The 26,667-nt window shown below is 38.8% G+C and overlaps 2 protein-coding genes and 1 pseudogene across 3 annotated transcripts; all 3 read right to left on the reverse strand.

The window, feature by feature from the left end:
* Window positions 1-1,126: 1,126 nt before the first annotated feature.
* On the reverse strand, window positions 1,127-9,840 carry LOC134622670 (stimulated by retinoic acid gene 6 protein-like). The gene is made up of 18 exons (XM_063468060.1): window positions 9,815-9,840; window positions 9,320-9,392; window positions 7,703-7,803; window positions 7,002-7,132; window positions 6,797-6,917; window positions 6,530-6,575; window positions 6,245-6,370; window positions 5,507-5,580; window positions 4,388-4,496; window positions 4,115-4,268; window positions 3,756-3,831; window positions 3,547-3,628; window positions 3,388-3,436; window positions 3,013-3,130; window positions 2,793-2,912; window positions 2,210-2,373; window positions 1,599-1,742; window positions 1,127-1,482 (listed from the first exon to the last, which is right to left on the reverse strand). The coding sequence occupies exons 1-18, from the start codon at window positions 9,838-9,840 to the stop codon at window positions 1,262-1,264; spliced, it is 1,935 nt and encodes a 644-aa protein (XP_063324130.1). The 3' UTR covers window positions 1,127-1,261.
* Window positions 9,841-10,409: 569 nt separating this feature from the next.
* On the reverse strand, window positions 10,410-12,156 carry LOC134622668 (probable pancreatic secretory proteinase inhibitor). 2 transcript variants are annotated; one of them, XM_063468057.1, is made up of 4 exons: window positions 12,093-12,156; window positions 11,511-11,542; window positions 11,221-11,333; window positions 10,410-10,541 (listed from the first exon to the last, which is right to left on the reverse strand). In XM_063468057.1, exons 1-4 carry the CDS (start codon window positions 12,142-12,144, stop codon window positions 10,496-10,498), a joined length of 243 nt encoding a protein of 80 aa, XP_063324127.1. In that variant the 5' UTR covers window positions 12,145-12,156; the 3' UTR covers window positions 10,410-10,495. The 2 variants fall into 2 exon arrangements, with proteins under 2 accessions (XP_063324127.1, XP_063324128.1); XM_063468058.1 differs by having other exon boundaries at window positions 11,511-11,536; window positions 12,093-12,152.
* Window positions 12,157-12,460: 304 nt separating this feature from the next.
* LOC134622663 (phospholipid-transporting ATPase ABCA1-like) overlaps window positions 12,461-26,667 on the reverse strand; it is a 35,486-nt pseudogene continuing 21,279 nt past the window's right edge.

Raw genomic sequence — 26,667 nt, forward strand, 5'->3', positions numbered from 1 at the left:
TTCATTTCGACCCACAGTTGACATAAACTATAAACCAGCGAAAAAACATCTATATTGCGCAATTAACATCAACTTAAATTTGGTAATTTTATCGACAGGGAGACGGTTAAAATTTAATAGTACCTGCACCTGTTTTGAGTCGATAACCAAACGCCTGGAAACTCTTCTCTCGCGAACTCAAAATCTCGTGCACGCCCACAACTCCCAGTAGTTAATTATCCTGAATAGCGCGATTTTGAACCGCCTCATATACGTTTAAACATTACGTCGCTTTTTTTTATTTGTCTCGTAAACATTTAACTAGCTAACACATATTTTCTTACATCACACAAAAAAGGTTCAATCAATTTTTGCGAAAAGCTGCTTTTAAGTGTTGTGGAAAATTTAAAGTTTTATCGCAGAAAAAGACTATTTTCACTATTCTCAAAGCAAATGTTTCTTGTAAATTTATTATTAGCATGCTGTTTTGCATCATTCATACAATATACCAGTAATTTTGCATCTGGTATACATTATCCTTGATTAATTGTTCAAAGTATTAATCCAAATAACATCAACTCTAGGATTTCTGGTATCATTTTATTAATTTGTGTTTTGATTTTATTTTCAGCTGACAACCTACACTGGCCTTTCTATATATGTACTACTATAAAAATTGTATGAATGCTCACTATTAAACACAACCAGACATTTAAGGAAAAGTAGTGTTTATTAGCAGTTAGATTTTATGCTGCCAAGACAAAAATAAAAATAACAAGCACAATAGCTGTGTAGTGTAGGTCAAGTAACTGTATGGCCACCTCCAACTCGAGATGTTATAGAGGTTGTGACAATATACAAAGGTTTGTTTATCCCTGCATTTATACATTTATATATTTTTTAATTTGCCTTCACAGCAGATGCTTTCATTCTGAGTCAGGGAAAGAGATGGCATGAACTCATGTTTGAATTCTTGTGCCAAGTCTGAGTAAAAACTATGTATTCCTGAAAACAATAAACACACATAATACAGTTTGTGACCCTAGGCCACAGAACATTAAAAAGAAGTACATTCACTAACTAGCAAATTAGTGAAGTTTTTTTTAAACTTATTTATGGCACTCTCAGCTGGTGACATAACAGGTAGTGAGATTATCTAGGTTAGTCAGATGGTAGTGCTGAAAAACTTCCTTCTGCTTTATAACAAGTCTCCATTAAAGGTCTTCGTCATTCATTGGATTTCAGCTTATATTTTTTTAAAGAACCAGAATCAAATGTGTTATTAACAGTCTTCTTCTGGTGGCAATTTGATCTCTGGTGGCAGCTCTGACGATAACTGTTGCCTCTGTGTTTGAGATGCCAAAATCCAAGCCTGCAGCACTGTGTCTGCTGGGGGAGATGATGAGGAGAGGTGGTGCTTTCTTAGCATGATCAGGGGAGGGTTCCTTAGTAATGTGTAAAGCAAAGCCCAACGCCTCCTGGTCCGACTGTTCACAGGGGGTTCTGAACAAACGGAAAGTGATAATAAAACAGAAGTTTAAGAAAGATTAGATGACAGAAAGGTCAAAGCAGTATAAAGGTGTCTATAAATGGAAGAGACACACAGACACACCACTGACCTGACACATTATTGTCGAATGTGGAGTAAGCAGATGAATTGTGTCTCTGCAGCTTACTTGACACCAGCATCTGACAGAAAGATACCATGACTGGGTTGTTGTGATAATGATCAGCAAAGATCATCCCAATCCATGTAGTGTAGCCTGGATAAAATGGGAAATACAATTATCAGTATTCAGAGATACAAATTCACACACCATCAGACAGGGTATTGCAGTAACATAAGAACAAATGAGCACAAAGCTGTCATTTTACATGTTTTTTTGTGAAATAATATCTTTTTGTTGTTGTTGTTTTTACTAGCTTTTATCAATATTTGACTGATACCACTTGAAGATTGGAGAAATTATCTCTTCTAGATTTATTTCAGCAATCCTGCCTGCTTTTTAATTCTGCCTTGAGACAAAGTAACTTGTAATTCTCATTGAAATGCTGCCATCTCGTGGATGCGTCTGAATGTGGAAGGCAAACGGTCTTCTGGACATCAAATAATATGAATGATAAAATTATTTCTTATTATTACTGCAGTATATTAAAAATACCAAAGAGTTTAGGTTTGGCTGTGATCTTTTTTTCTTAACTATATGTTTTTAGTTGAATCTAAGCTTACCAGCATCCATGTTCTCATACCCCCTCTGCATAATAGTTCGGTCTATGCGAGACACCAACCATGTTCCCACCACAATGCTTAAAAGAAGCCTCAGTATGCAGGTGGTCATCCCCATAACCACGTTGTAGAAAAAGAAGAAGTAGTTGAAGCAGTGAAATGCCTTCCTAAAAAGGGAGAAATTGTGATTTCAAGTTAATGTGCTTTGAGTTAAATCCTTTTGTCTTATTACTATTTGAAAAATAATTGTTAAGTGACGTTAGTATTGGAAATCAATATATATCTATTAACTATTAACTATAATTCTTTATGACTCTGGTGGTCATCTGGTTGCTTGTGAATATGCAAATCTCCTTGAAAAAGTGCCAATAATGCTTTCATACTACTTTAAATATTTTGTATCTGCTATCTAATGAGCCACTTACTGAGTATGTGAGATTTACGAGAGATTTTTGGATTTTTAAAATGTGGGTTAGTGAAATTACATCAGCCTTTTGGCATTTTTCTACCACGACTAATTGCTGCCAAATGAAAGATCTGAGTGTTGGTGTGACTCAAGAACACACTTTATATGAGATACACCTACCTGTTGTTGAGGGCTAGAGGTTTCTCTTTGTCTGTGGCATCTATTTTGTTCTGAAGGAAGAAGATCTGAACCAAAATTATTTGAAGAATCACCAGGCTAATTACAATGCAGATGGTCAGACTAAAAGAGACACGGAAAAAAATTAAAGGTCAGCCAGAGTGCACATTAATTTATATATGTAATCATAGCAACACAGTTATGGAAAGAAAAACAGCCTTACAATATAGTTCCCAGTGTGGAGAGCATGCTAAGCACTTTTCCATTCATTATAGGAAGAACCACCACGTAAGCAATCAGCAAAGCAAACAGGAAGTGGACAAAATGGACAATCAGGTAGCCTAAAAAAAAGCAGAAATAATTAACAACTGTAAAAATATTTTCATTATAATAGCTGCCTGTATAATAAGTCAGACAGCTTTTCTGTGATTAATTTCATCTACTGGCATAGATTACATCTACATAGATTTGCATTTTGATGAAAGCTACTGTATGAAAATGATTCTTAAGATTTGGTTCTCAAGTCCTAATACAGGATGTCCTATTTAGATCAGGGCAGTTGTCCTTGTTTTGAAAGTTTACGGTAAGAAAAGCTTACCCCAAAGTGTGAAAGCGATTTGCCAGCCCGAGTATCTTGCAATGGAAGCCTGGTAAAATTCATGGCACAAACGTTTTTGTGTACTTTGTTAAGAATGCAATAATTTAAAATCACTTCAGCTCTACAGTATGTGTGTTTGCATCCAAGTGTTTTGCTTACCACACTCGTAGCAGATCTAGGCTTATGAAACTTCTCAGGAAGAAAGACTTTCTGTCCTTTCCAGAGCCTCCTTAAGTGTTTCCTAAAGCAACAGTAAGCTCATTAAATTACATTTATCTGTTTGTCTGCTTGCTGGTAGTAGAAATGGTAGTCTTGCTGTAAACTAAATATAGCTAACAGTCATTATACCCGTTTCTTAAATTTCTTACCTGTAACATGCCAAAACATGGAAGGTGTAGGCAACAGAGTTAAGACTGGCAAAGATGGTAGTGGCTAGCCAGGATTCTTAAATAAACAAAGAAACATGAATGCAAACATGCATAACTTTATATTACTGTATATTACTTTGTATTCTTATAAATGGCAATGGCCATTGTGTTCCTAATATTTAACAAAAATATTATTCAATTTTCTAATACAGGTTTATTTGGTAATTCCTACTGGCAATATTAACTCTCGAAACAGCAGGAAATAAAATGTGTCTGATATACACTTTACACATAATATGTGATATTAATCACATGGTTCATAAATGCTCCCCCTCTAAAAGTCTGAAGGAACAACTTACTCCTGGCCACGATGATAAATTCTTCCAGCTGTGGTACCATGTATCCCAGGGATTCTGTCTCGTTACATGCAGTAGCCACATCTTTCAGTGTATTTTTCCAAGTTTCAATTTTGTCAAAAGTAGAACTACTGACACTGTAGTCTGCTAGTGTCATCTAAAGAAATGGAAAAGACAAATGAATATAGGAGAAGAAGCATAAATCATTTAAATAACACCAAACAAAGGGAATCAATTAGACGATTCAAGAAAATCATAAAATATACTTTTCCGTACCGTATATAGGCCTATTAGGGATATTACAACAGTGCCAATGATTCTGCTGGGAAACTTGAAGTAGGGGTCCCACTCATAAACTCTCCTTTGGAACCAGGTAAGTGGCATACTGCAACACAAAGATGGATTAAAAGTTTCAATTTGTCCTATTCTTAGGTTCAATAGCAGCTGCAGCATTTTTTTAACAGCACTGAAAATTCTCTACAGAACTGTGACACGTGTGATTTTCAATTAGCTGGATTGTTAACTCTCACATTTTTTATACTAAAACCTTTTAAAATGGCTTGAACACACCAGACTGGACTTTAAATCAGTCTGAAGCTCGGTTTCTATAAAATGCAATCATTAAAACTTAACATCCAATGTTGAGTCACATTTTATATTAGAATGAAACTAGGATACCCTGAAGATTTGTAAAAATACATAAAAATTCAGGAAATCTCAAATATTTCCCTGCTTGGCTTCTCATGTCTTTGTCTAGTCTAACTCTAACCCTCTGAGAGTCTCTCAGTCTTATTCTCTAAAACTTAAAGAATTATGAATTTGATCAACTGGTCCCTTAACGAAATTGACACCCCACTGAGAAGCTTGTTTCGCAGACCAACTGCGAAACTGGAAGGCAGTTGTTCACACTAACCCAAACAACCATCTTCTTCACTCATGCGGCTCCAGAACAACAAATTCTTCTCCCTGATAACGGGAGCGTGTTTTGACTCTGGTCAAAACATCCTTCAAGGCCACCTGCATCGACTGAAGGACTGTTGACTTTCGGTGTATGGACACTTTCTCTTAGTTAAACACGGGACACACAGACACACACGCACGCATACGCATGTACACTGACACAGACATACAACACACCCCCCCAGATGCATGCTGTCTATGCAATGAGGGGGGATGTCTATTCTGTTCTCTATTTTGTTCTCAAACTGATCTCACTTTAGGAGCTCAGTATCAGTATGGGTGGAGTTCTTTTTTCTCCTCCATTGTTCTACCTCTCTGACCTGTCTTCCCCATGTGATGTCTGTGTAATGTCTGTACGGGAGAAAGGGTAAGATGGCGCTGGTTGCCGGCAGCCTTAAACCAATTTCATTCGTGTACATGAGTGGGTGTATTTACCTATGTCCGGGTGTCTTTCGCAGCAGTCTCTTAACATGCTGAACCTGGTGTTGCTCAGTTAGCTCTGCAGAGTCCTGGCAACAGATTCAGACATTCATACTCAGACAAAATTCACTATATTCATAAAAAATTGTAACTTTCTAGTCTATTACGAAATTATTTTTATTAAGATAGCAACTGACATCGACTTCAACCAAGGCAGCTACTATCTGGGTAGTATTCATTTTATTATCTTTGTATTTTTAATGTATCAATTTTGTTTTCTTTGTTCTTTTTTTTTAAATGTAAGGAAGTTTGTACTGCAGGCTATTGTTGTTTGCCCTTCTGAAGTCCATTTCAATAGAGAATACCTGACATAATTTTTATTGTAATTATTTTTAGTAAAATGTGTATGTGTGTTGAAAATACAAACTACACTGGTAAGAATAATAGTTTGTGTGATGAGGTAATGAGACTTTTTGTCCATTTTTAACCAATAGATCATTAAGTTCAACTTGAAGACCTTGGTGAATGTAAGTCAAATTTTAATGTAATGTTAACACATCCCCACTCTACACCCTTACAAAGTTTTATCAGAATCCATTCAAAAATATTTGAGCTATTGTGTTTACAGGCAGAATGGGGCACATGCACACAAATTTGCTACCAACAACATAATATTCTTGATGGCAGTAATGACGTTATGTTGTACACGTATTTAGTAGGAATCATCACAATCCATGTATTGGTATTTCTGACCTCTTGTTCCATGTGCAGGCGTATTCGAATAGCTTTGACCAGGATGTAAATAAATCGCCCGAAGAGGAAGATGAGGGAGAGCATACGGGGCCACTGGGAAATCACCTTCTGGTATTTACCCAGTATCTTTAAAACCATAAACACAGACAATCATAAATGTGTTCTTCAAAGCTTAATGCACTAGGCAACTTCATAGCTAAATGTTCAGCAGAGTTGAATGTTTTTAATTAACATGGGTCAAATATTGTGAAAGCTTGATGGACGGTACATTGCTGGGTTTCCTACCTTACCACTGGGACAAGTGACTGTTTCCCAGGCTGTAATTCCTATCCTACAACATAAAAACACAAATGTGTAATACGGTTGTTAATAAAATTAAATCATCCACACATCAACCAGTTAATCCATCTATTTAATCTCCAACTTTTTTATTTTATTTTGTGTTTTTAGTTCCTTTTTTAAATTAACCATTAGTTTATTTTTGTTTTAGTTTTTGAGAAGCTTTAAATAATGTTGAAAAGATGCATACATAGACTATGTCTGAATATTTACCAAAATAGAGAGTAGAGTATTCCCAGCACTGCCCCTGTCATTCTGAATGGTGTGGACAGACAGGCAAAGAAAGGGAAATACACCAAGCCCACTTCTAAAGCTCCAATCAGGTACACAAAAGCTGAGGATAACAGTCAGAACAGTGTATCTGTCAACACAATTCTTGGAAACTCTACAGTAAAAAAGTAAGAGGATAATAATGTACCTCTGGCCCAGGATGGAACAGTGAACGGGACGTAGCTTTCAGAGAACAGGAGCAAGACGCTGCTTGATACGGCCCCAAAGGCAAAGCCATAAGACCAACGATTACTGAGGCTGCCTACAGTATCCAAAGGGCTGAGGCACAATGATTAATAGAAAAACAACCATAAGTACAGAAAAAGCCATAGTGATGCTGTAGTCATACATTATAGACACAAGTAAATGATTCTTAAAGGATGTCAGTGAAACTTAGTAGGGGATATCCCAAAAAGTTGATTCTGGTCATCTGGATGTAGCGTTTTCAATAGGACAACGGTTTCGTCACCCATCCAAGTGACTTCTTCGGTCTCAGCTGAATGCAGGTTTCCCCAACGTTATAAACAGTGGTTCTGCATGATGACTGAAACTAGCACTACTGACAAACAATGGGCTGACGAATAATTGTTCCCATTGTTCATCAGTGTTGCTGGTTTCAGTCATGGGAGTGAGAGTGACGAAAACTTTCTCCCACCGAAAACGAAGAACAAAATCAACTTTCTGAGAATTCCTTACCTGGATGATTGCGTAATTAATTACTTTTTACACTAATACATTAGTTTAAAACTACAAACTTATGACTGATATTTACATCTCGTTTTATTGTATAATAAAAGATAAGACACTGACTTGAGGACCCATCTGATGTTACTACTCCTGTTGACTTACACAACTATAGCAAAACGTCGATCTAGGAAAGGCAGTCTGTCGTCAATGGCCAGCCTCTGGGCTCGTTTCTGAAGGAATGACAGCACCCCTGCAATCAACACCTGGATGAAAAGATATCACTGTCACGGTTCTGGGTCATTGTGACTCAGCATTTTGAGTTTCTTATGTTTTGGTTTATTTTTGCATTATGGATTGTTTTTTGTTTCTCTGGTGCTTTATTGCTTATTATGATAATCTATGTTTCAGTTATTCTTGTTAAGAGATTAGTTCTTATGTTTGGTATTTCTCTGGATTATGATTTGCTTGGGTTTTTGAGTTGTGCTGGGTTGATTTGGTATTTAGGATTATTCTGGGTTTTGTTCTCTTTACTCTATTCGGTGTTCTGGCCTTTAGTTCTAGTCACTGTCTTCTCTGTTTTGTGTTATATTCTGTCTGTCTCTCAGCGTCGAGTCTGTGTCCTTGTTTAGTGGTTTCTTGTTTCCTGTTTTATTGTGAAAGTCTATGCAGCTTTGCTCCCCCTGTCTTGTTAGCCCTGATCTCTCCCAGCTGTGTCTCCCTCCTGTTCCCCATTCCCTGATTACCACCCTGTGTATATAAGCCCTGTGTTTTCCCGTGCTCGGTGTCGCGTCGTACTATCAGATTATGCCTGTGTGTTTCTGTTCTCCATATTCAGTGGTCACTTCATGTTTTGTTTTCGTACCAGCAATAAAGCTGAGGTTTTGAGTTGTATTCAGTGTCCGAGTCTCGCATTTGGATCCTCCTCTCCATCCGCCTGCACACAGAGCCCTGACAATCACATCATAAATACTATAATAAATAATAATGTCATGTTCGCATCACAACTGTGTGAACAAGGAAATAGGGTGAGCATATGGATCTCTTATAAAGGCTTTATTTGATCCTTATATATTGCTGCACCAGTCAGTGCTGCTCACTTATTGTGGCAGCATTTTTCTTTGTATGTTGCTATGCTGTTACCCTGCATTCCCAGTAGCACTGCGCTAGTGCTACTCGTAATCCTTGGTTACACAATACTATGCAAAAGTGTAGAGTCACCCCAGTCTTTTATTTTTTTAATGTTGTCTTCAGTAAAAGTGACTAAAGTTACCATTTAAAGTTAGAGTGCTAAGTTTTTTCTTATGTGCACACACAACACTTGTTCATTTCTTGAGTTAGGTGACATTTTTTGGCTTGTATTTCTGGCCACTGTTGGGTGGAATAGTAAATATAATATATATATATTTTTTGGGGATAACGTAGTCATTTAACACATTACTTGTGTTATAAATGTTTTTCAATTCTCTACAAAAAAAGTTAGTGATAAAAAAAAAAACCCCACTACGGATAATAGACATCTTTTGAATAAAATAGGCCTGGCTGAAATTAAGTTGGGACACTACATACTTGAGTTGCTCAAATACAAAACAAATTTCAATTATTAAGGGAGTTTCTGAAACTCTGCATTATTAATATGGTCTTAATATAGGCAGTGTTGTAGTGGATCCCTATTGGTGCTGAGGTAACAGTGCAGAGTGCAAACCATTTTTCCTGAAAATCATTTTGTGCATAACTTTTTCACCATGTCTAAGATGCAGTTTTAATGAAAGAATAGCTTACTGCTGGTATGAGTGAGAGATGCAAGATTAGGTCCACAGACACTCTTTGGTGACAATCCTCATCCAGGGATACCCTGGAGAAACAACGATACTATGAACACAATGTAACATAATGCACTGTAACACATGACAAAATAAGGAACACCTAGTTTGTTCCCTTTTGTTCTGATGAGTACAAATTAACTTGATAGACTAAAAAGACACCAACAGGACAGAGCCTATTTAAACTAAAGTGCTGATCTGAGTGGAATAAGCCTTGCAAAACCTTACCAAAGCTTTACTTACTAAATCAGATAGAGATAAAAGAGCCTTTAATAAAAAGGGTTCATAGAGCACTGATAAAGTCAGTTCAAGTTCTGTCCCTGTGTCTTTGTTTCAAACTCCTAGAATCAGTTTGTAAACTCGAACGGCGACAACAATATACAGCTGATTATAGCAAAGTAAAGATCTGTAATGTAACACATTTAACATTTAGTGTTTTAAAGTTTGTACTCACTCATGTTCCAGCAAGTTTCTAATCATCTTTCGATAAGTTGGTTCATTACTGTCCAGAAAGCTTTGTTTCTGCTGTGCTGTAAAGATAAAGCAGGCTGTGGAGTGATCCCACTTCTCCTTTTCCTGGTTTTAGTCATGTGACTAATATGAAGTTGACCTTTGACCTCAGGACTCAACACTTTTATAACTCTGCTGTTTTACTGTCCTCTGTGTTTTTTCTTTTTTCGTTTGCTCTCGCTCTTTGTCTGTCCAGTCCTTCCTCTTTCTGTCACTCTTTCTGCCACACACATACACTATCGACCACTGTGTTACTCAGTGAAAGGAGTGTAAACAGTTAGCTCACCCAGTTAGATAACCAAGTGTTCATTCACCTTGTGACTTCACTTTACAAAGGAATGTTACACTGATTCCTGTCTCTAAATAAAAAAAATCTCTTCTTTCTTTCTTCTATTCAGCATTGTCTTCACTGAAACATTTGTTCAATCTTTCCTCTGTTTCGCCCTCCTTATTATTGTCTGCTTTGGTGAAATGTGAATTTGGTGGATAACAAAAGAAAATACCCCAAGCACACTGTTGAATGATATTTATTGATTGCGGTAAGTATTTAAAACAGTTGGAATCTAGTCATCATTTCACTTGATTCTGATTGGGCCCTTGACAGTGACATCATCAGGTGTGGCGGTCAGCAGCTCTGCTCTTTGACAATCATAATGTCCATCTTCGTTGATCTGATAAGAAAACAATAATGACATGACTGGGATGATTTCTGTCAGATGACTTTTAGTTTAACATATGATAAAGATTGAAAATGAGGTCATGTTAACCACAGGTCATATTTCATCTGTGAACAGAGATAAAATGTGTCAGGAGTTACCGGGTCATGAACAAACAGAAAGAGGGAGAAACAGAGACTATTCAAGCCTATATAAGCTAAGATAATGTTTTATTTTAATCATTATCTGATAAAAAAAAACAAAAAAACCCTCACATTACCGTAGCATTGACTTTATTTATTTTACTCAGACTCACAATATTTCCTATGTAAGGATTTTATCTTATCTTAATCCTATCTTCTATAGTTTTGTCAGTATTTTTGGCAATATTGAATAAGAGCATTGCTGCTAAATTACCTGTTCAAATGTAGAACTTTATAATTTCCCATGATATAACTATTACTTTCCTAAAAAATCACTAACATCTACATGCTTATTACTCGTAAAAATGAATCAAGACTGAACTGGAAAGCTTCATTATTTGATCATGAAGCAATTATTTGTCTAATTTTTTATTTATTTATTTTTTACAACCAGAGGGATGTGCAAGTATTATATCCTCCTTAATGCAGGCTTGGGTGATGTTGAAGTAATGTGTGAATACTGGGAGTGTAGAGCAGCTGTGTGTACTCACTGTCTCTGGGCACACAGCTGACACTCATTTGCGTAAGTGTTTCCATCGCTGCCACATACAGGAGAGAGGTTCAAAGGACACGCCACAATCTCTGCTGTGTCAGGACAAGTAGGCTGGCAGAAAGGTAAACATTTGTCATTTATATTCTATAACAGATACAATTATACTAACAACATTTCAGCAAGAAAGCTGTAGCTTCAATTAAACAAATCCAATCCCTGAAAGTACTCAAATATACCTTCTAGTACAAGTACAGTAAAGGGAGAAGTTTCTATTTAAAAATATGTCACCTTTCGCATGAGTCCAGACCTCTCTTCTGCACCTTAAAAAAACAAAGAAAACTTTAAAAATTATATTAAAAATAGTTCATATAATAGTCAAGAAATAAAAAAAGGCCAAAAAAATAATTTGGCCTTCAAAGAAGTAACTACACTGACTCAAACTGTGCACTAGAATGAGAAACTGCTACTACTGTATTGTTAATATGTAAAATGTTCACTAAGTGTATGAGTGCATAGAATTTAATAACTAAAGTAAAACTGACACACCTGACATAACAGCCCCATATTGCAAAATGCGTATGCATATGTAACTAAGTATTCTGTATTTCCTATTTATAATGAAGTCAACTTAATTATAGTTTACAGAGATATTTTTTCTGTGACTGTTGTTTTTGGTGATCAGTGTTGAAGTGCATAAACCCTTCAACTCCATGCTGTAAAACAATAAAACTTCATTATGTCAGTGTGCTTCTATAACTGCAGCTGCTCCCCAAACTAACCCCGATCTAACACAAATATAATTTCATTTAATAGCACCCCACATACAGAAGAATGATTGTTTGTTTAGAATAGAGGGTTTTTCTTTGTTACCTGCATTCACACAGATGAGCAGAAGTCCCAGAAAAACAACTCTCCCGGTCATGATGTTGGTGGATGAATAACTCAGAGTGACAGGAACCCGTGAGTATGCTTCTCTTTTTAAAGGCAAATAAAATGTGTGTGTGGTGGGTGTGTATATGTGTGTGGGAACACAGCAGATGAAAATAGACACACAGACGCATGAAATCTCTAGAAACTTAGTCACCAGCACACATTAACCCACACACCCAAACATAAACTGATCTTTTGTTCATCCAGTAGCTACAAACTTCCATGTGACAAGCCACCCTTTTTTTTCTTTTTTTAATCTAGCACACAGGTACTGTGAAAGCAAAGTCAAAGTAATCACATCGTGAGTCTTTTTTTTTGAAAATGTATGAATTTATTAATGTAAAGAATAACTATACACAATGGGTAACAAACACAAACGGCCATAATACTTAAAAATGTAAACAAATAATAATATTGAGCATGAGAAGAGAAAAATCCCTACCTAGGTACTGTCTCGCTCTCTCGTTAACTTGCTACTATCTCTGCTTTTCACTATTTCACTCATTTCTCTCGATCACATGTAAGCCTTTGTTCTCTATTTCAAGTTTCAAACAAATCCTTTTATGCAGTGGATTAACTTTGTTTTGTCTATATTCCAGTGCAGAGGTTTGTTTTTACATGTCTCTTTTGCCATGATTTCCACTTTAAAATAGTTGAAATAAAAGACTATATTAAACCTATAAAGTGCTCAAATTTAAAACAGGGGTTTGGTGGGATGGGGATCAGACCCTTGGTGTTGGTAACAGAGTCAGCCCCAGAGCAGTTATCCCCGAGATATTGGAAACCCCTTCCAAGATTCCGCATGAAACAGAGCACCTGTTATCACTTTAAACCCTGGATTGGACTTCTGAGCTATAAAGCATTACAAGCAAAAATATTAATTGACATGGTCCTCGATTTTAGCCTGGCTTACTGACTAGCTCTTATAAACAAAATATCTCAACAGCTTGTCCTATATTAGAGCTACTGACAGCACAGATACCTTCAGTGTGGCAGTTTATGGACGTGGACAGAGTAGAATTTGGCAACATGACCAGAGGATAGAAAGAACTTGCAGTCTAAATAAGACTGAATGAGAGCACAAGTTTGTTTCACGCTGTTGACAATGAGAATAGGAGGATTTTGACTGAGCTGATGGATAAAAGCACAACACAAACTTTAAAAAACATTTGCCTCCTCCAGATTATGCTGGTTGGTTAAGGATACATATTCATCTTCATTTGGCACAGATACTGTTTGTTCACTCCACTGGTAACATCTTTTTTTTCGACTTGACGTCACAAAATTGCTACTGTACATAATATCCACATCGGCACTGGCTCAGGTCTGAAGAGCTTCCGTGGTACCCTCGCACTGATGTTTATAAAAGCATATCCTGGTCACACTCAGATCTGGCGGCATGCTTTGGTACACAGAAAAAAGGCCTGACAGTCCAGGTGTGTGGCCCATTGGAAAGCATGCACTATATATTTCCATTTGACTTTCAAAAATTCTTCAGTAATCCTTAGCCCTCCTTTGTCCGAACAGGACAGAGTGAGTAACAACAAGCCAGCATAGCAGACTGTACATCTTGTGCATATAACAAAGAACCACAAGATTTTTTTTTTTTGTTGTTGTTGTTTTTTCACGATGAAGGACACACTTTAAAACAAAACAGTCAAGTTTCTCTATACACACACAAAAAATTGGGCTTTTTTTGTGCTTTGATGCATGTTGGTATCTGTCTTATACATTCCTTGGCAGCCTACATACATTGTTGTTTTAATGGAGTGCTCAAATTTCTGTCTCCACCAGTTTAGGCACTATGCTGGACAATGTCAAGGACACCAAGTACGACAAATAAAAACAAAACAACTTGGTTAGCAGTTCTTAATTGTTATTCGAAGAAAAGTAACTGTCAAGGTTATGTTTGTCTGGAGGAATTAAATTACCTTTAAAAATGTAATTAGTAAAAATTACTATGCTGATGATTGCACATTTGTGACTGAAAGTGGATTGTAAAAGCTTTTTTTTTTAACCATCATTTGCAATAGAAAAAAATCCCCCAAACTGCGCTTGGTAATGAAAAGAAATCTAGAAAGATTTGACCCTGAATAAAAAAGCAGTCAGTCTGTTTTTAACCAGGTTAAAAAGGTTGAACAGATTTAACAGCTGGCAGTGACTGATCCAAATTTGTTTTTTTATATCATCCTGATTTCTCCATACAGGCAAATGTATAAACACCCTCACTGACCACAGCTAACTACTTTAGGAAAGGGGTTTAAAACTGAGAGATCTTCTGCCGTCCCCTGGGTCTTGCCCATTGAGTGGGTAGCTAGGCTACACATGCTTTCCAGTCTAATACAGCATTAAAATTCTGCTGTCACTTCAAGTGTTCTGAGTCTTTCCTTTCTTTCTGTCAATCTAGTGAAGGAGAAGCACCTGTCTCCTACCCTCACAGAAATATCTCGTCATCTTAAACATAATTATATATATATTTCTTGCATTGATTTGCATTGAGCTTTCATTATTTCAGTGTCTGTCACAATACCTGCAGTCTCTGCCTTTTCAAGAGGCTGTGCATTGAAATGCAGGTCCACTGAGAAATGATGACAATTGAAAAAGACTAAAAAGTAGAAAAAAAAATGAACGCAGTCTGTCTCCCCAGAGTTTAGTGGTCCATCTTTTCTCGGTCGTGGGGAGGGTGGGCGAAGCATTGCAACTCCCACAGATGGTATGTTGTGGAATCAGACACAGCTCTCCCTGGTCTTGTTGTCTGTGAGAAAAGAGTTCAGCTGGGAAATGTCCACTACAACAGCGTCCCGCTTGCTCAGATGGACGTCTTTCAAGTGGTCCTCGTCACTTTGGTCCTTGGCAAAATTTACAAACACCTGGAAAAGGAGGGCAAAGAAGAGGAAAAACAAATGAGACTCTGCTTAAATTGAAGTTGGATGTTCATAATGATTGTTTGTAAGTTTGCTTACTTGGTCTAAAGTGGTCTGAGAAACAGAGTAGTCCTCTATGCTGAGAGCCTCTTTGTTCTTTGAGAGCAGGGAGAAGATTCGGGCGAGAGAGGTGAGGGAGGAGGGAAGCTGGTACTGGAGCATGTTGCGGTGTTTCTCCTTCAACGTGCTCCCTGGTAGCTCCCTTTCTATGAAGTCCATTACTGGCCTAAGGTCTGGGTCTGGTCCCGCCACCCGTAGGATGATTGTGTAGCCATCTCCAAATCTAACAAGTATATTAAATATATATACATTCAGTTTTTTTCCCTGCTATGGGGCTAAAGACCAGTCTTTCCTTCATATGAATCATTACTGCAGCTGACAGAAATACAGAATCAGGATTGCTGCCATATATAGTCATAAACATAAAATAATACCATTAATCTTGCTAAAAGTGTAAAACGACTTTTTGTGAGCTACAATGTTGTGAGAGGTGATTTTTTGTGGACTCACCTGTTTTTGAGGTGCTGCACGCTGCCGAGACAGCGGAACCTGCCGTTGACCATGATGGCCATCCTGGTGCAAAGAGCTTCACACTCCTCCATACTATTACAAGACACATAAGGAAAATATTCATAAGGGGCGAATTAGAAAAAAAAAAGAAAGAAAGAAAAAGAAAGACTGTCCAGGTAAACAAACACATGGACTGGAAGGGCCTGTCGAACCTGTGAGAGGTCAGGACTACAGATCGCCCCTCTTTGATGATGCTCAGGATGGCGTTCCAGAGAGCACGACGTGCCTTGGGGTCCATGCCTGTAGTTGGTTCATCCTGTGAACATGTAAGAGCAGGTACTCAGCTGCTGCTACACAATCATATTTACCACACAGTTCACTGACTTTAGGAGCTTTAACATTCAGCAATGCTTTATCATTATTATTATTATCATTGTTATTATTATTATGTTCACTGACCAGAAACACAACAGGTGGTCCTCCTATTAGAGCAATAGCAGTAGACAGTTTCCTCATATTTCCTCCACTGTAGCTGCCAGCTGCTTTGTCCACATACTTCATCAAACCCAGTTTACGGATGCCCCAGTCTGCCACCTAGTGGAGGGTTAGAGTTTCGAGTGTGTTAAACTGTCTTCTGGCTGAAACATGACACATCATGGCTGAAAGTGTTATCATTATCAGGTAAAGTGTCTAGTTGAAATACAAAATAGGAAAAGAACCCAAACAAACAACAACACTGCGCAAGTAGAATTATAGGTGTAGTTTACGTGTAAAAGGCAAATATGTATCACGTGTGTATGCTTGTTGCTGACCTCACAGACTTCCTTCTCGGGCACTCCTCTCAGGATAGCATAAAACTCGAGATGCTCTCTGCCAGTCAGTAGGTCATTGATAGCATCAAACTGAGGACAGTAGCCCATGTTCTGATGGACTTCATCTATCTCTGTGGTTACACTGGAGTAAGAGAAAATAGATTAAAGTGGGTTTTTTAAGGAACTATGAAGACATTTATAAAGAAAACCTGAACTGTAACACCTTTTCATGAATTAAGTAGTGTTGTAATCTACATAGTGACTTATAATATAACGTCTTCTCTTGTCTCTCACCTCTTGCCAGCCAGGTAGGCCTCGCCACTTGTTACCACAGAATCTCCTGTCAGCATTTTGAAGGTGCTGGTTTTTCCTGCTCCATTCACCCCCAGCAAACCAAAACACTGCAGGAAAGAGGAAGAATATATTCTACTAAATATTTCATATTCAAAATACCATCTGCTAATCCCTAACTGAAAAAGAAATTACTCATCCTCATATGTATAAAAGTTAAAAGACAGCAATACCTCTCCAGGAGGGATGCCAACACACAGCCGGTCCACTGCTGGCTTCTGTTTGCGCTTGTAAATCTTGGTGAGCTGTCTGAGCTCCAGGATGTCTGTCTGTCCTCCACCGCTGAGGATCCGCTGTCGCTCTCTCGCCACATCCTCGTCTTCCTCTCCGATGGGCTTCAGATGACTAGTGGATGACCTGAAAGTTAGGGAGGAAAGGAGTTAAGTCTGAGTGTTGTGATATGGAGAACAAGGTTTAATGCATTTAAAACAGAATAATCACATGTATGTAATAAGTTTCCCCCACCTGGCCTTGAAGCAGAAGCGATACTGAATGAGGACGGTTATACAGAAGAAGACAACACCCTCAATGGCCATTGCAAACAAGTTCTTTCCAACCATGTCCCAGGCCAGAGGAGAGCGGAACCGGTTTTCACCTACAACAGGACATACATTATCAGGAACAAACACTTATTTTTCGTACCTTGTCAAAAACTAATAAGGACACATTTATTGCTGTAGTTAACAACTGCCTGCTGTGTTTACCGAATCTCTCCAGAGCATCAGCCATTGCTTGATTCTTCACCATGTCAATAAGTCCTCTTCCCAAGCAGAAGTGAGGGAAGATGAGGAACACATTCTTCAGGATATCATTAATGCCACCGATCTCCTGAAGGAGGAATGAAGGCAGCATTTAGCCAAGAAAGGTTGAAAATTCAATGTCAGTCATTCAAAAACCTGCAACTCTAGATATTTTTGAGTAATTCCTTATAAATTTACAAGTCTCCTGCTACTAATAACTGCTTACATTGCTTCCAAACAGCTCGAGAACAAATGTGGACACGCTGCCGTTGATTCCTATCAGTATGTTGACGCTAGTAAGAACCACGTAGGCTGTGCTGGGTATTTTAAAGAAAAATGAAGCTGGGTACATCAGAGGGGTGATTGACCATCTGAAAAAAGACACAAACAGAATTTTATATGAAAACAGGTTAAAGATAAACAAAAACGGAAAGAGCCAAAGAAATTGTGTTTGTGCCTAATTTACCCATAGAGTAGCAGCAGCAGAGCCAGCACAGGCAGATTGGTGGAGGAGACGTAGGCGTCTTGTTGGAAACACACAAAGATGATGATCACCAGTGTGGCAGGAACGATGTAGTTACACTGCAAATGGGATAAAAAAAATTTAATTTCAATAAGCTAGATGTTCTATCACGATTGTGGTCTGAAATTTTCAAGTCTTTTTTACACGGACTTGAGCCAAATGAACCTTAAGTTTAGAAAAACTAAAATGACTTACCATATCCCAGACAAAGTTGGCCAGCCAGTAGAGGAAGGGTTGTACTCCACTAATGAACTGCATGTGTTTAGCCTTGTTCACTCTCTCTTGGATGAGAAAGACCACAAAACTGGCGGGCACAAAGGACATGGCAAAGATGACGCAAATGGACACGAGCACGTCCACCGATGTTGTCATCCTGGAAAAGAAATAACAAAAGACACAACGGGAGTAAGGAGAGGCCAAAGAGATAGTTAAACCTTTGAATTCAGCACTGTAGTCACTGTAATACTCACAACGCGACTTGTGAGAGCTGCTCCTTGGTGAGGTTGAGTGGATGATTGTAGGCAGTGATGCCAAATTTTGTGGGGTCTTTTCCAGCTGGCAGACTCACCCGTAGAATGGCGTTGTTCATCACATTGAGGAAGGAACCAATGCTGTGCCAGCCTTTGTTGTTAAACCAAATCTGCATTAAGAGAGGCAATTGTGAGAGTTTCACTTGATGTAACGTTAGAGGCTAATAAAAGGAGCTTAGACATAAAACAGCAGCTTGGAGATCAGTTAAGTGTTACAAGTCTGTAAGAGTAAAGAATTATTTTTTTTAATACCATAAAAGTCTACAGCACTCATTTATTTTACCCCCTCTTGAGCACTTATTATCTTTCCACAGTCAAAGTAGCACTTAAAAAACCCCACTTAGGTTCTAATGTTATAGTGCATTTGCTGTTATTTTGGACACCAAATAGTGCCAGGCACCATTTGCATTTAAAATGTGAAAGTACAAGTACAAGAAAAATGCACATTACTTGGTACTTTGTAAGAAAGAAAACATAGGCCAATAAATCTCACCAGTGTGGAGGGGAATCTATGTAATGTTCATTATCTATGACATACTCAACATAAATAGCATGTAGGTTGAGTACTAGACATTTTGTGTGCAAACTGCAGGTTTAACAATGGCATTGTTGAAGGAATTGATCAAGGAGGCTTAACTGTAATGTCCAGAGCCACGTGCTGTTGTATAACTGCTGTCTTGTGTGTGCATGTGTGCGTGTGTGTGCTAACCTTGACGTTATTCTTGGTGTCCAATCCTTGGATGAAACTGGAAAGACTGAGAAAGAAACGATCTGCTGCAGCTCCCTGGAGAATGGGCGAGGCAGCAAACAGAAGAAGTGAGCCAAGTCTTTTTTAGCACATGTGTAAACTGACACTGTTCAGACTTGTAATAAGATACCATGTTTATCATCAGTACAGCTGTAATTATAACAGCACAGACGGACCCCCTGTAAGAGTCTTATCCCGACAAAATCAAAGCAGGCCATTATGGAACGGTTTATGGATTATGTAGTACATAATGTAATAAAATCTCTTACTCTTTCAAGATGGAAACGTCTCCTCAGCTGAGCAATTGCACGATCAGTTTCATCTGTATGGGCCAGAAATTGTGAACTCCTCGCACCTAATGAGAATCCGCCATATCTGCAATAGATTACAGCCATTTTAATACTTTGAAAGGACACAGCTGAGAAGCACTCACTCAGTATTATTGATTTGTGAAGGAACTAAAGATGCATCATGTCTGTTACTGTACCTGAACTCGTTGACCCAGATCTTGTTCTTCAGGCTGTAAGAAAGGAAAAGAAATTACTCAGTGCTTGATAGTTGCTTGAATGAGAACAATTTGCAAAAAAAAAAAAATCAAGGTAAATAATAATAACATGTCAGAGAAGTGTTACCTCTTGCCAATGATCTGAGCGTAGGTCTTAACCAGATAGTCTGAAATGTTTCTGCCTGTCAAATTCTGCAGAGTGTCTGTCTCACTGATCTTCATCTGGATACAAAAACAGACAAATCAGTTATTTCCTGTTCATTATTCATCTAGTTGGTTGCTCACACTTATTATATGACTTTTGTTTTAACCGATTTTAATTTCAATTTCAATTATTTATTTATGCACAGCCAAATCACAACAACAGTCGCCTCAAGGTAATGTATGTTGTAAAGTAAAGACCCTAGAACAATACAAAGAAAACAGAGAAAATATAATCATATGACCCCCTATGAGCAAGTGCTTTGGTAACAATGAGAAGGAAAGATCTCTAACCTGTGGTGGTGGAAGCCCCCCAGCTCCCGATGGACACTCGGGCAACATCCTCTTGCGCCCTTCGCAGCTACACTCACACAATGGAGACGGATTCTGCATGGTCCAGTTTCCTTTGTCAAACATGTCCTTCACACTTTGAGAGACTTGAGGGACCGACCACTCATCTTGAACTGCAGTGCAGGGAATGTCCCTGGAGCATAAAGGGGGCACTCATATTAAAACCTCCAGTTTGTCCATATGCATTGAGCATTCTTCCTGAAATTCTGACTGATTCTTACACGATTTATAATATAGATCTAAATATTTTTCCTAAATGTAAGTTAACTCACGGTATTGGCTGTCCTTCCATGCAGCGTGTTCCAAAGCCAGGTTCTGCTGTCAGAGCTCCAAGCAGATTGTTGGTATGAGGGTCTTCAGGCATGTCGTTACTGCAAAGGCACAAACAAAACCCATTCCTTTTAATAACAAATGACATTTTAAACTATCTCTAAAAGTAGGAGAAATACATGTTAAAAGAACATCATCACAAAATTCTAGTTAGCATTTAGAGCTCTGGTAAGAACACTTAAGAATAGGCGTTAAAACATCAGCACAGTTATGTAACGTTTTACATCTTTAATGGGCTGAGGAAAATGGGCTATTTTGCAAAACAATGGATTAAAGTTCTTTGCAGACAGATTTTATCTTACCTGATGAAGGTAAACTGTTCTCCATACATGCCAGGATCCAGAGCCAGGCTGGGGTACTTTCCAAATGGAGGAACGATCAGGCTGAACACCAAGGCAATACACACAAACACTGCCGGAAGCACAATCTGAAACATAACAGCGCTGATGTTAAAAGAGTCAAATACAGCTATTATTTTATAGAATCAGAATCAGCATCAGAAAGACTTTATTTATCCCCAAGGGGCAATTAAGTTAGTAGTTAGGAAGAGCCTCATGATTGAGCGAGGCATAAACATTCATATAATGGCTAACACTGTGTGTAGAGCCCATATATGTGGGTTTAATGCCAGTATACCTGGGCAAAGAAGCCCTTCCTAGAGCGTCGAGCATAGAGGAATCGTTTCCACAGTAGTGCTACAAACTGCTGTCTCTTCAGACTCCAGCCTTTCACTTGGTATGACCCTTTGCCATCTGTTCCACTAAGCCAGTCGGTCTCACGGGATTCTGGACACAGACAACATGATACCCATCAGCAAAACTGCAGTGTGACAACATGGAAACATAACTTGTGACACATGGATTGTAATAACTTAATGTCTGCAAATTTGTAATTTTGTTTATATGTATATATATGGTAAAATGAAACTTTAGGTACAAGCATAGGCTGAAAGATTTGATGGATGTAGGCAAAAAAGATCTTTGCTATCACTGCACTTCATGCTGGGTAATCCATTTCTACCTGGGTCACCTTCAGAGTCATTGAAGTCAAAGTCATCCTCAGTGAAGGGCTTCAGGCAGCTCTGGTGATCTCCGAACGCATGACGACGACGAGTTCTGGTGGGTACGACTCCATCTGCAGCCACATGAGAATCAGCGAGTTAAGCTAAACTATTTAAATTCCATTGTTTTGTCTTCTCTATGTTCCCTGATGCTTCCTATTTAAGACTCAGTGTACACAGCATTCAATTTCTAATTATTTCATCTAATGTTTACCAACAAATGGTGTTATAATGTAGATTGCATAGGAGACGTTAGGTGTGGAAATGTTGGAAAAAATATCCCAGATTTACCTGAAAGCTCAACTGAATCCACTCCACTGTCCTCAGCCACTTTCAAGAAAATCTGAAGAGTTAGAGGGAAATAAATTAAAATATTGGCTAAAGTGAAAACAGACTGCAAAAAATAATGCAAATGACATATAAATATCAGTTTTATTCTACTCATGACTGTGTTCAGTGTAAAAAAGTTAACTCCAACCAAATGAAAATGTAGTATCTTACTTCTTCTAGGGTGGTATCAGATATTCCATAACTTGAGATTCCCAAGTCAGTCAGTCGGTCATCAAGCTCATGAAAGAGCTCCACAAAGGCGCCATCTTTTGCAGCCTGGTAGGGCAAGACATAGGCGAGTTCATGGCCGAGATCCTCCACCAGGCGAGCCTCAGGGACATGCTTGAAAATCACATTGGAAATGAGGGAGACATCTGTGGGGAAGAATAAGCAGAGAGAGAGAGAAGTTAGTAAACGGACAGAGGTCATTTTACATTACAGCTTTCTTTGTTGGAGCTCAAACTGATAATGTGGGCTTAATTTTATAAGAAAGACAGCCACTTTGTTATTGATTCTTACCAATAGTAGTGGTTTCACTTTCTGGTTCACTGCCAAGACCAGCATCTGAACTGCTTTCTGATACACTGTCCTCCTGTTTAAAAGACAAGACAATGTTGAGAGGGAAGAAAAAGACTAAATCAGTTGTCCTTCATTAGCATTAGGCATATATATTTTCTATATTCCTATAGTAGAGTATATTTCTGTATTAATGATACAGAAAGTTTTTTTTGTTCATTTAAAAACATGTTTAATATTGCTTTTTACATTTCTTGTACCTTTTCTGTCTTCTTGCTATAGGAGACTGTGCTGGCAGAATTCCTGCATGACTGTAGTGTCAAGTCATAGTCTCTCTTGACCAGGGTCAGGTAGTAGCCTGTCCCCAAGTGGGTCTTCAGGAAAAGAGAGGAGCCTACGCAACACAGCTTCCCGTGTGAAATGATGGCAATGCGGTCACCCAGGATGTCAGCCTCGTCCATGTGATGAGTGGACAGGATGATAGTGCGGCCTAAGAATAGTAAAAAACTGAATTTGTCATTTCATTCTTGGGGGTGGATTTCTTGACTCAAATTCTATGTAAAACTACAAAAAGAACAAGCTAAGACAATATCAGTTCTAGTTACCTTGTCTGTATTTGAGCAAGAGATCCCAGATGCCCCTGCGTGCGTAGGGATCAACACCAGCTGTGGGTTCATCCAGAATCACAACCTTTGAACCACCAACAAAAGCCAAGGCCACTGACAGCTTCCTCTGCATCCCACCTTAAAAGACAACAAGAAATAAAAGTCAGAAATAGAGTTTCAGTAAAAATGTTAAACAGGAAATCCCTTTGCACAACCTGCCCAGTGAAATAAATCAAATTTAAACTAACCGGACAGGGTGCTTGTGCGAGACTTTCGTTTGTGAGGCAGTCCAACATCATTCACAATTTGTTCCATTTCCGCCTTCACCTTCTCCTCTGAAAGACCCTTCAGGCGGGCGTAGAACCAGATGTGTTCCTCGACTGTCAACCTGCATTACAGCAAGCAACAGTTCACTTAACAGCCAAAGCACAAGAGACTGAAAGTTTCCACAAAAGTCTGCCCCCAGTACTGCATACGTACATGCTGAAAAGTACGTTGTGTTGAGGGCATACACCCAGATTCTGCCGGATTGTGCTGAGTTCAGAACGAATGTCTTTGCCGAGAATGTAGGCTGTGCCAGAGGTGGGTGGAAACAACCCTGTCAGGATTGACCTTGATCAGAAACAAGAAGAAAACACAAAAATACAGTCAGCACTTCAGCTGTTCAAACTTTAAAATCCTTTATCAAGTGTCAAACTCTCAGCTCAGCAAAACTTGGGAGTACTGTAGACAACATGTGCACTATCTTACATAGTTGTGGTTTTGCCAGCTCCATTGTGTCCGAGGAAGGAGGTGATCTGTCCCTCATAGAATCTCAGGGACAGGCCGTCCACAGCCAGTTTGTTTCCATGGCTGTAGATCTTCACAAGATTCTCAATGTAAACACCTGGCTCTATGTGGCTTGGCTCTTCCTCAATGCAGACAGCTGCAAATCAGACACAAAAAAACAGCATAATTTATCCTGGTATGCCATCCAAATCTCTTTAAGTAGTTTAAAGTGAAGATGTGTTGTATATCTAAAAATTATGATAATAATGATTATGATATGTACCATCAGCGTTACCCTTCTTTGACAGAGGGGTGGAGATGTTCTTGTTCTCTTTTTCTCCACACCAATATGTCCTAGTGAAGGGAAAATACCAGGGCCTAGGGATCCCATACTGACCTGTAATAGAATGTATTGCTAGTCAAATAATTCATATTGCTCGTGTGCAATTTGTCCGCTAAAGGGAAAAATACCCAAACTGCAAAGTTTTTGCACAACTCACCAGGGAACACAGCTTCAATGTACCAGGTCATTATTCCGTACAACACAGCGTCAAACAGCATAAGGCAGATGGAGGTGGTTAGGTTGTAGCTGTCTTCCTCTAGAGGGCTGGCAAGTAGGTTTGACCACTGTATTCCCACTCCTTGCTCTTCAAAGAGGGCAAAGTACTCACATCCAAAACCGAAAGCCACAGGAGAAAGGAGACTCTGTGAAAATGAAAGAGCATTCAAATTTTAGGACAGAAAATTATGCCTGCATACAGCAAGCTTGTTTTTAATCACTATATTCAAACATAGAAGTAATATTTTAAGACAAAGGCATGAGGAAAGAGTACAAAATGCAAAAGAATCATGTTTGTATTCATAAGTATGTAATTAAATCTATTCAACACACCACAACAATTTTTGCTCCAAAGCCCACGTAGTCCTGCCAGGCAACACAAAGCACGTAGGGCAGGTAGAGAGTGAAGTATATAATGCCACCGCAGGCGGCTGCCAAGTTGGCACGAGAAAACAGCGTGCTGATGAGAAAGCACTGCATGATGGTAACTACGCCAAACGATCCCAGGAAGAGAAACACAACGCCGGAGTCACTGTAAGGCAGCAGGTTACCCATCTGAGAAGGACGTCAGACAAAAGAGACAGGGAGAGAAAAGAATGATGTCACTTGTTTTCCACCTTTTAATTAAATTTGGAGACATCATGGAAAAAGAGTCACTTAATTAAGTGCTGAGTATGAACATCTGCAATGATCAGTGTGAGTATGTTCACTTGTTTTCTATAATTTGCTGACATTCCTTCATGGTGACATATTGGGCATACATGTGTGTGTGCCTGTGGCTGCACCAACCTTCAATAACATCACCAACAACCCAGCGCTGATCAGCAGGGGGATTAAACTGCTGATGAACCAGCTAAGCCAAAGGGTGCCGTTGTTCAGTCCCATGATTCTCATGGTCTCTTTGAGGCGCGCCTCTTTCTCGTATACCACTCCCTTGATGATGATAGCTACTGAGTACATCCATGCTAAGGTCATGAAGAGAGGCATTGACCGACTCATCACACGCAGGAATCTGAAAAAGGGCATTGAATGTTACACACATATCCTCTGTAGAACCGAAACACATTCTTTTTTTAACCACAGCATTCACTTACATATCATCAACGTAGCAGGGGTAGGGCATCTGCTGAATGTAGATTCCTGTCTTCTGCTTGGTGCCAGTGACAGCTCTGATAATTCCTTGCTCGATTACATCCTGCAGGTAGGAAAACCCACCCCAGACGTACCGCAGGTCCTCAAAGGGGTCTGCCCTGGGACCAGGGTCCCAATATCTGCAAAACAAGATGAAAATCAAGAGGGTCAAAGGAAAAGGGAAAATAAATAAAAACCGTCTGGTCAACACGGCCACTTACCCGTCTTTAATCTTGTTTGTTCTCTCCACATTATCGATGTCCATACGGATTTTGTAATTGACATTGGGTGGCAGGTCAGTGCTGTTGTTGTGGGCAATGTCAGGAAACACGATTCCAGCCCAAAACCTCTGGTTATCAAGAAGACCCATGGACTTGTTGACCAATCGCTCCTCATTAGCCACTGGCTCCAGCTTGTCCAGGTTCACACACTGAAGAAGAAGGATTTTGATAAAGAATGGTTTTAATTAGAGTTTAGCTAGAAAAAAGGTGCTTTTGCAATAACTTATCTGAAAATTGTTCATATTGAAGATGCCATCAGCCTGCAGACATCCAGTTTGAGTGTTAAATCCTTAACAGCTCCAAAACAAACTACTCAGCTCTTACAAATGCTAAAAAAGTTTCGGCTCAAGTAGTCACACAGTTTCTCATTTATTACATTTATTTAAACTGGAAAACAGCAATGAACTTTACACCCTATTGCACAAACTCAGATGCTTTTGTAACCACACCAGGATTGTTTAGCTGATTTGTTGAGAGCTCCTACAGATTAGCTTCAGACTTTTTTGGTTGACAGAAGCAGACTTGTACCAGATCCTCCCACAGCAAGTCTCTACTATGCCAACAGAAAGCTAGAAAGCATAATGAAATGTGGGCGGATGATAACAATTAAAATACACCATATGCTACATATGTATGCCATTTTTGACTGTGTACGGTTGTCCTCGACACAGTTCACAGTGCAAGAAGCTTCACACATCATATGATCTTAAAGGGTGAAACAGTCAGTAGGTCAGTGAGTT

Source organism: Pelmatolapia mariae, unplaced genomic scaffold (genome assembly GCF_036321145.2).
Source record: "Pelmatolapia mariae isolate MD_Pm_ZW unplaced genomic scaffold, Pm_UMD_F_2 NODE_ptg000123l+_length_129325_cov_1, whole genome shotgun sequence".
Lineage (NCBI taxonomy): Eukaryota > Metazoa > Chordata > Actinopteri > Cichliformes > Cichlidae > Pelmatolapia > Pelmatolapia mariae.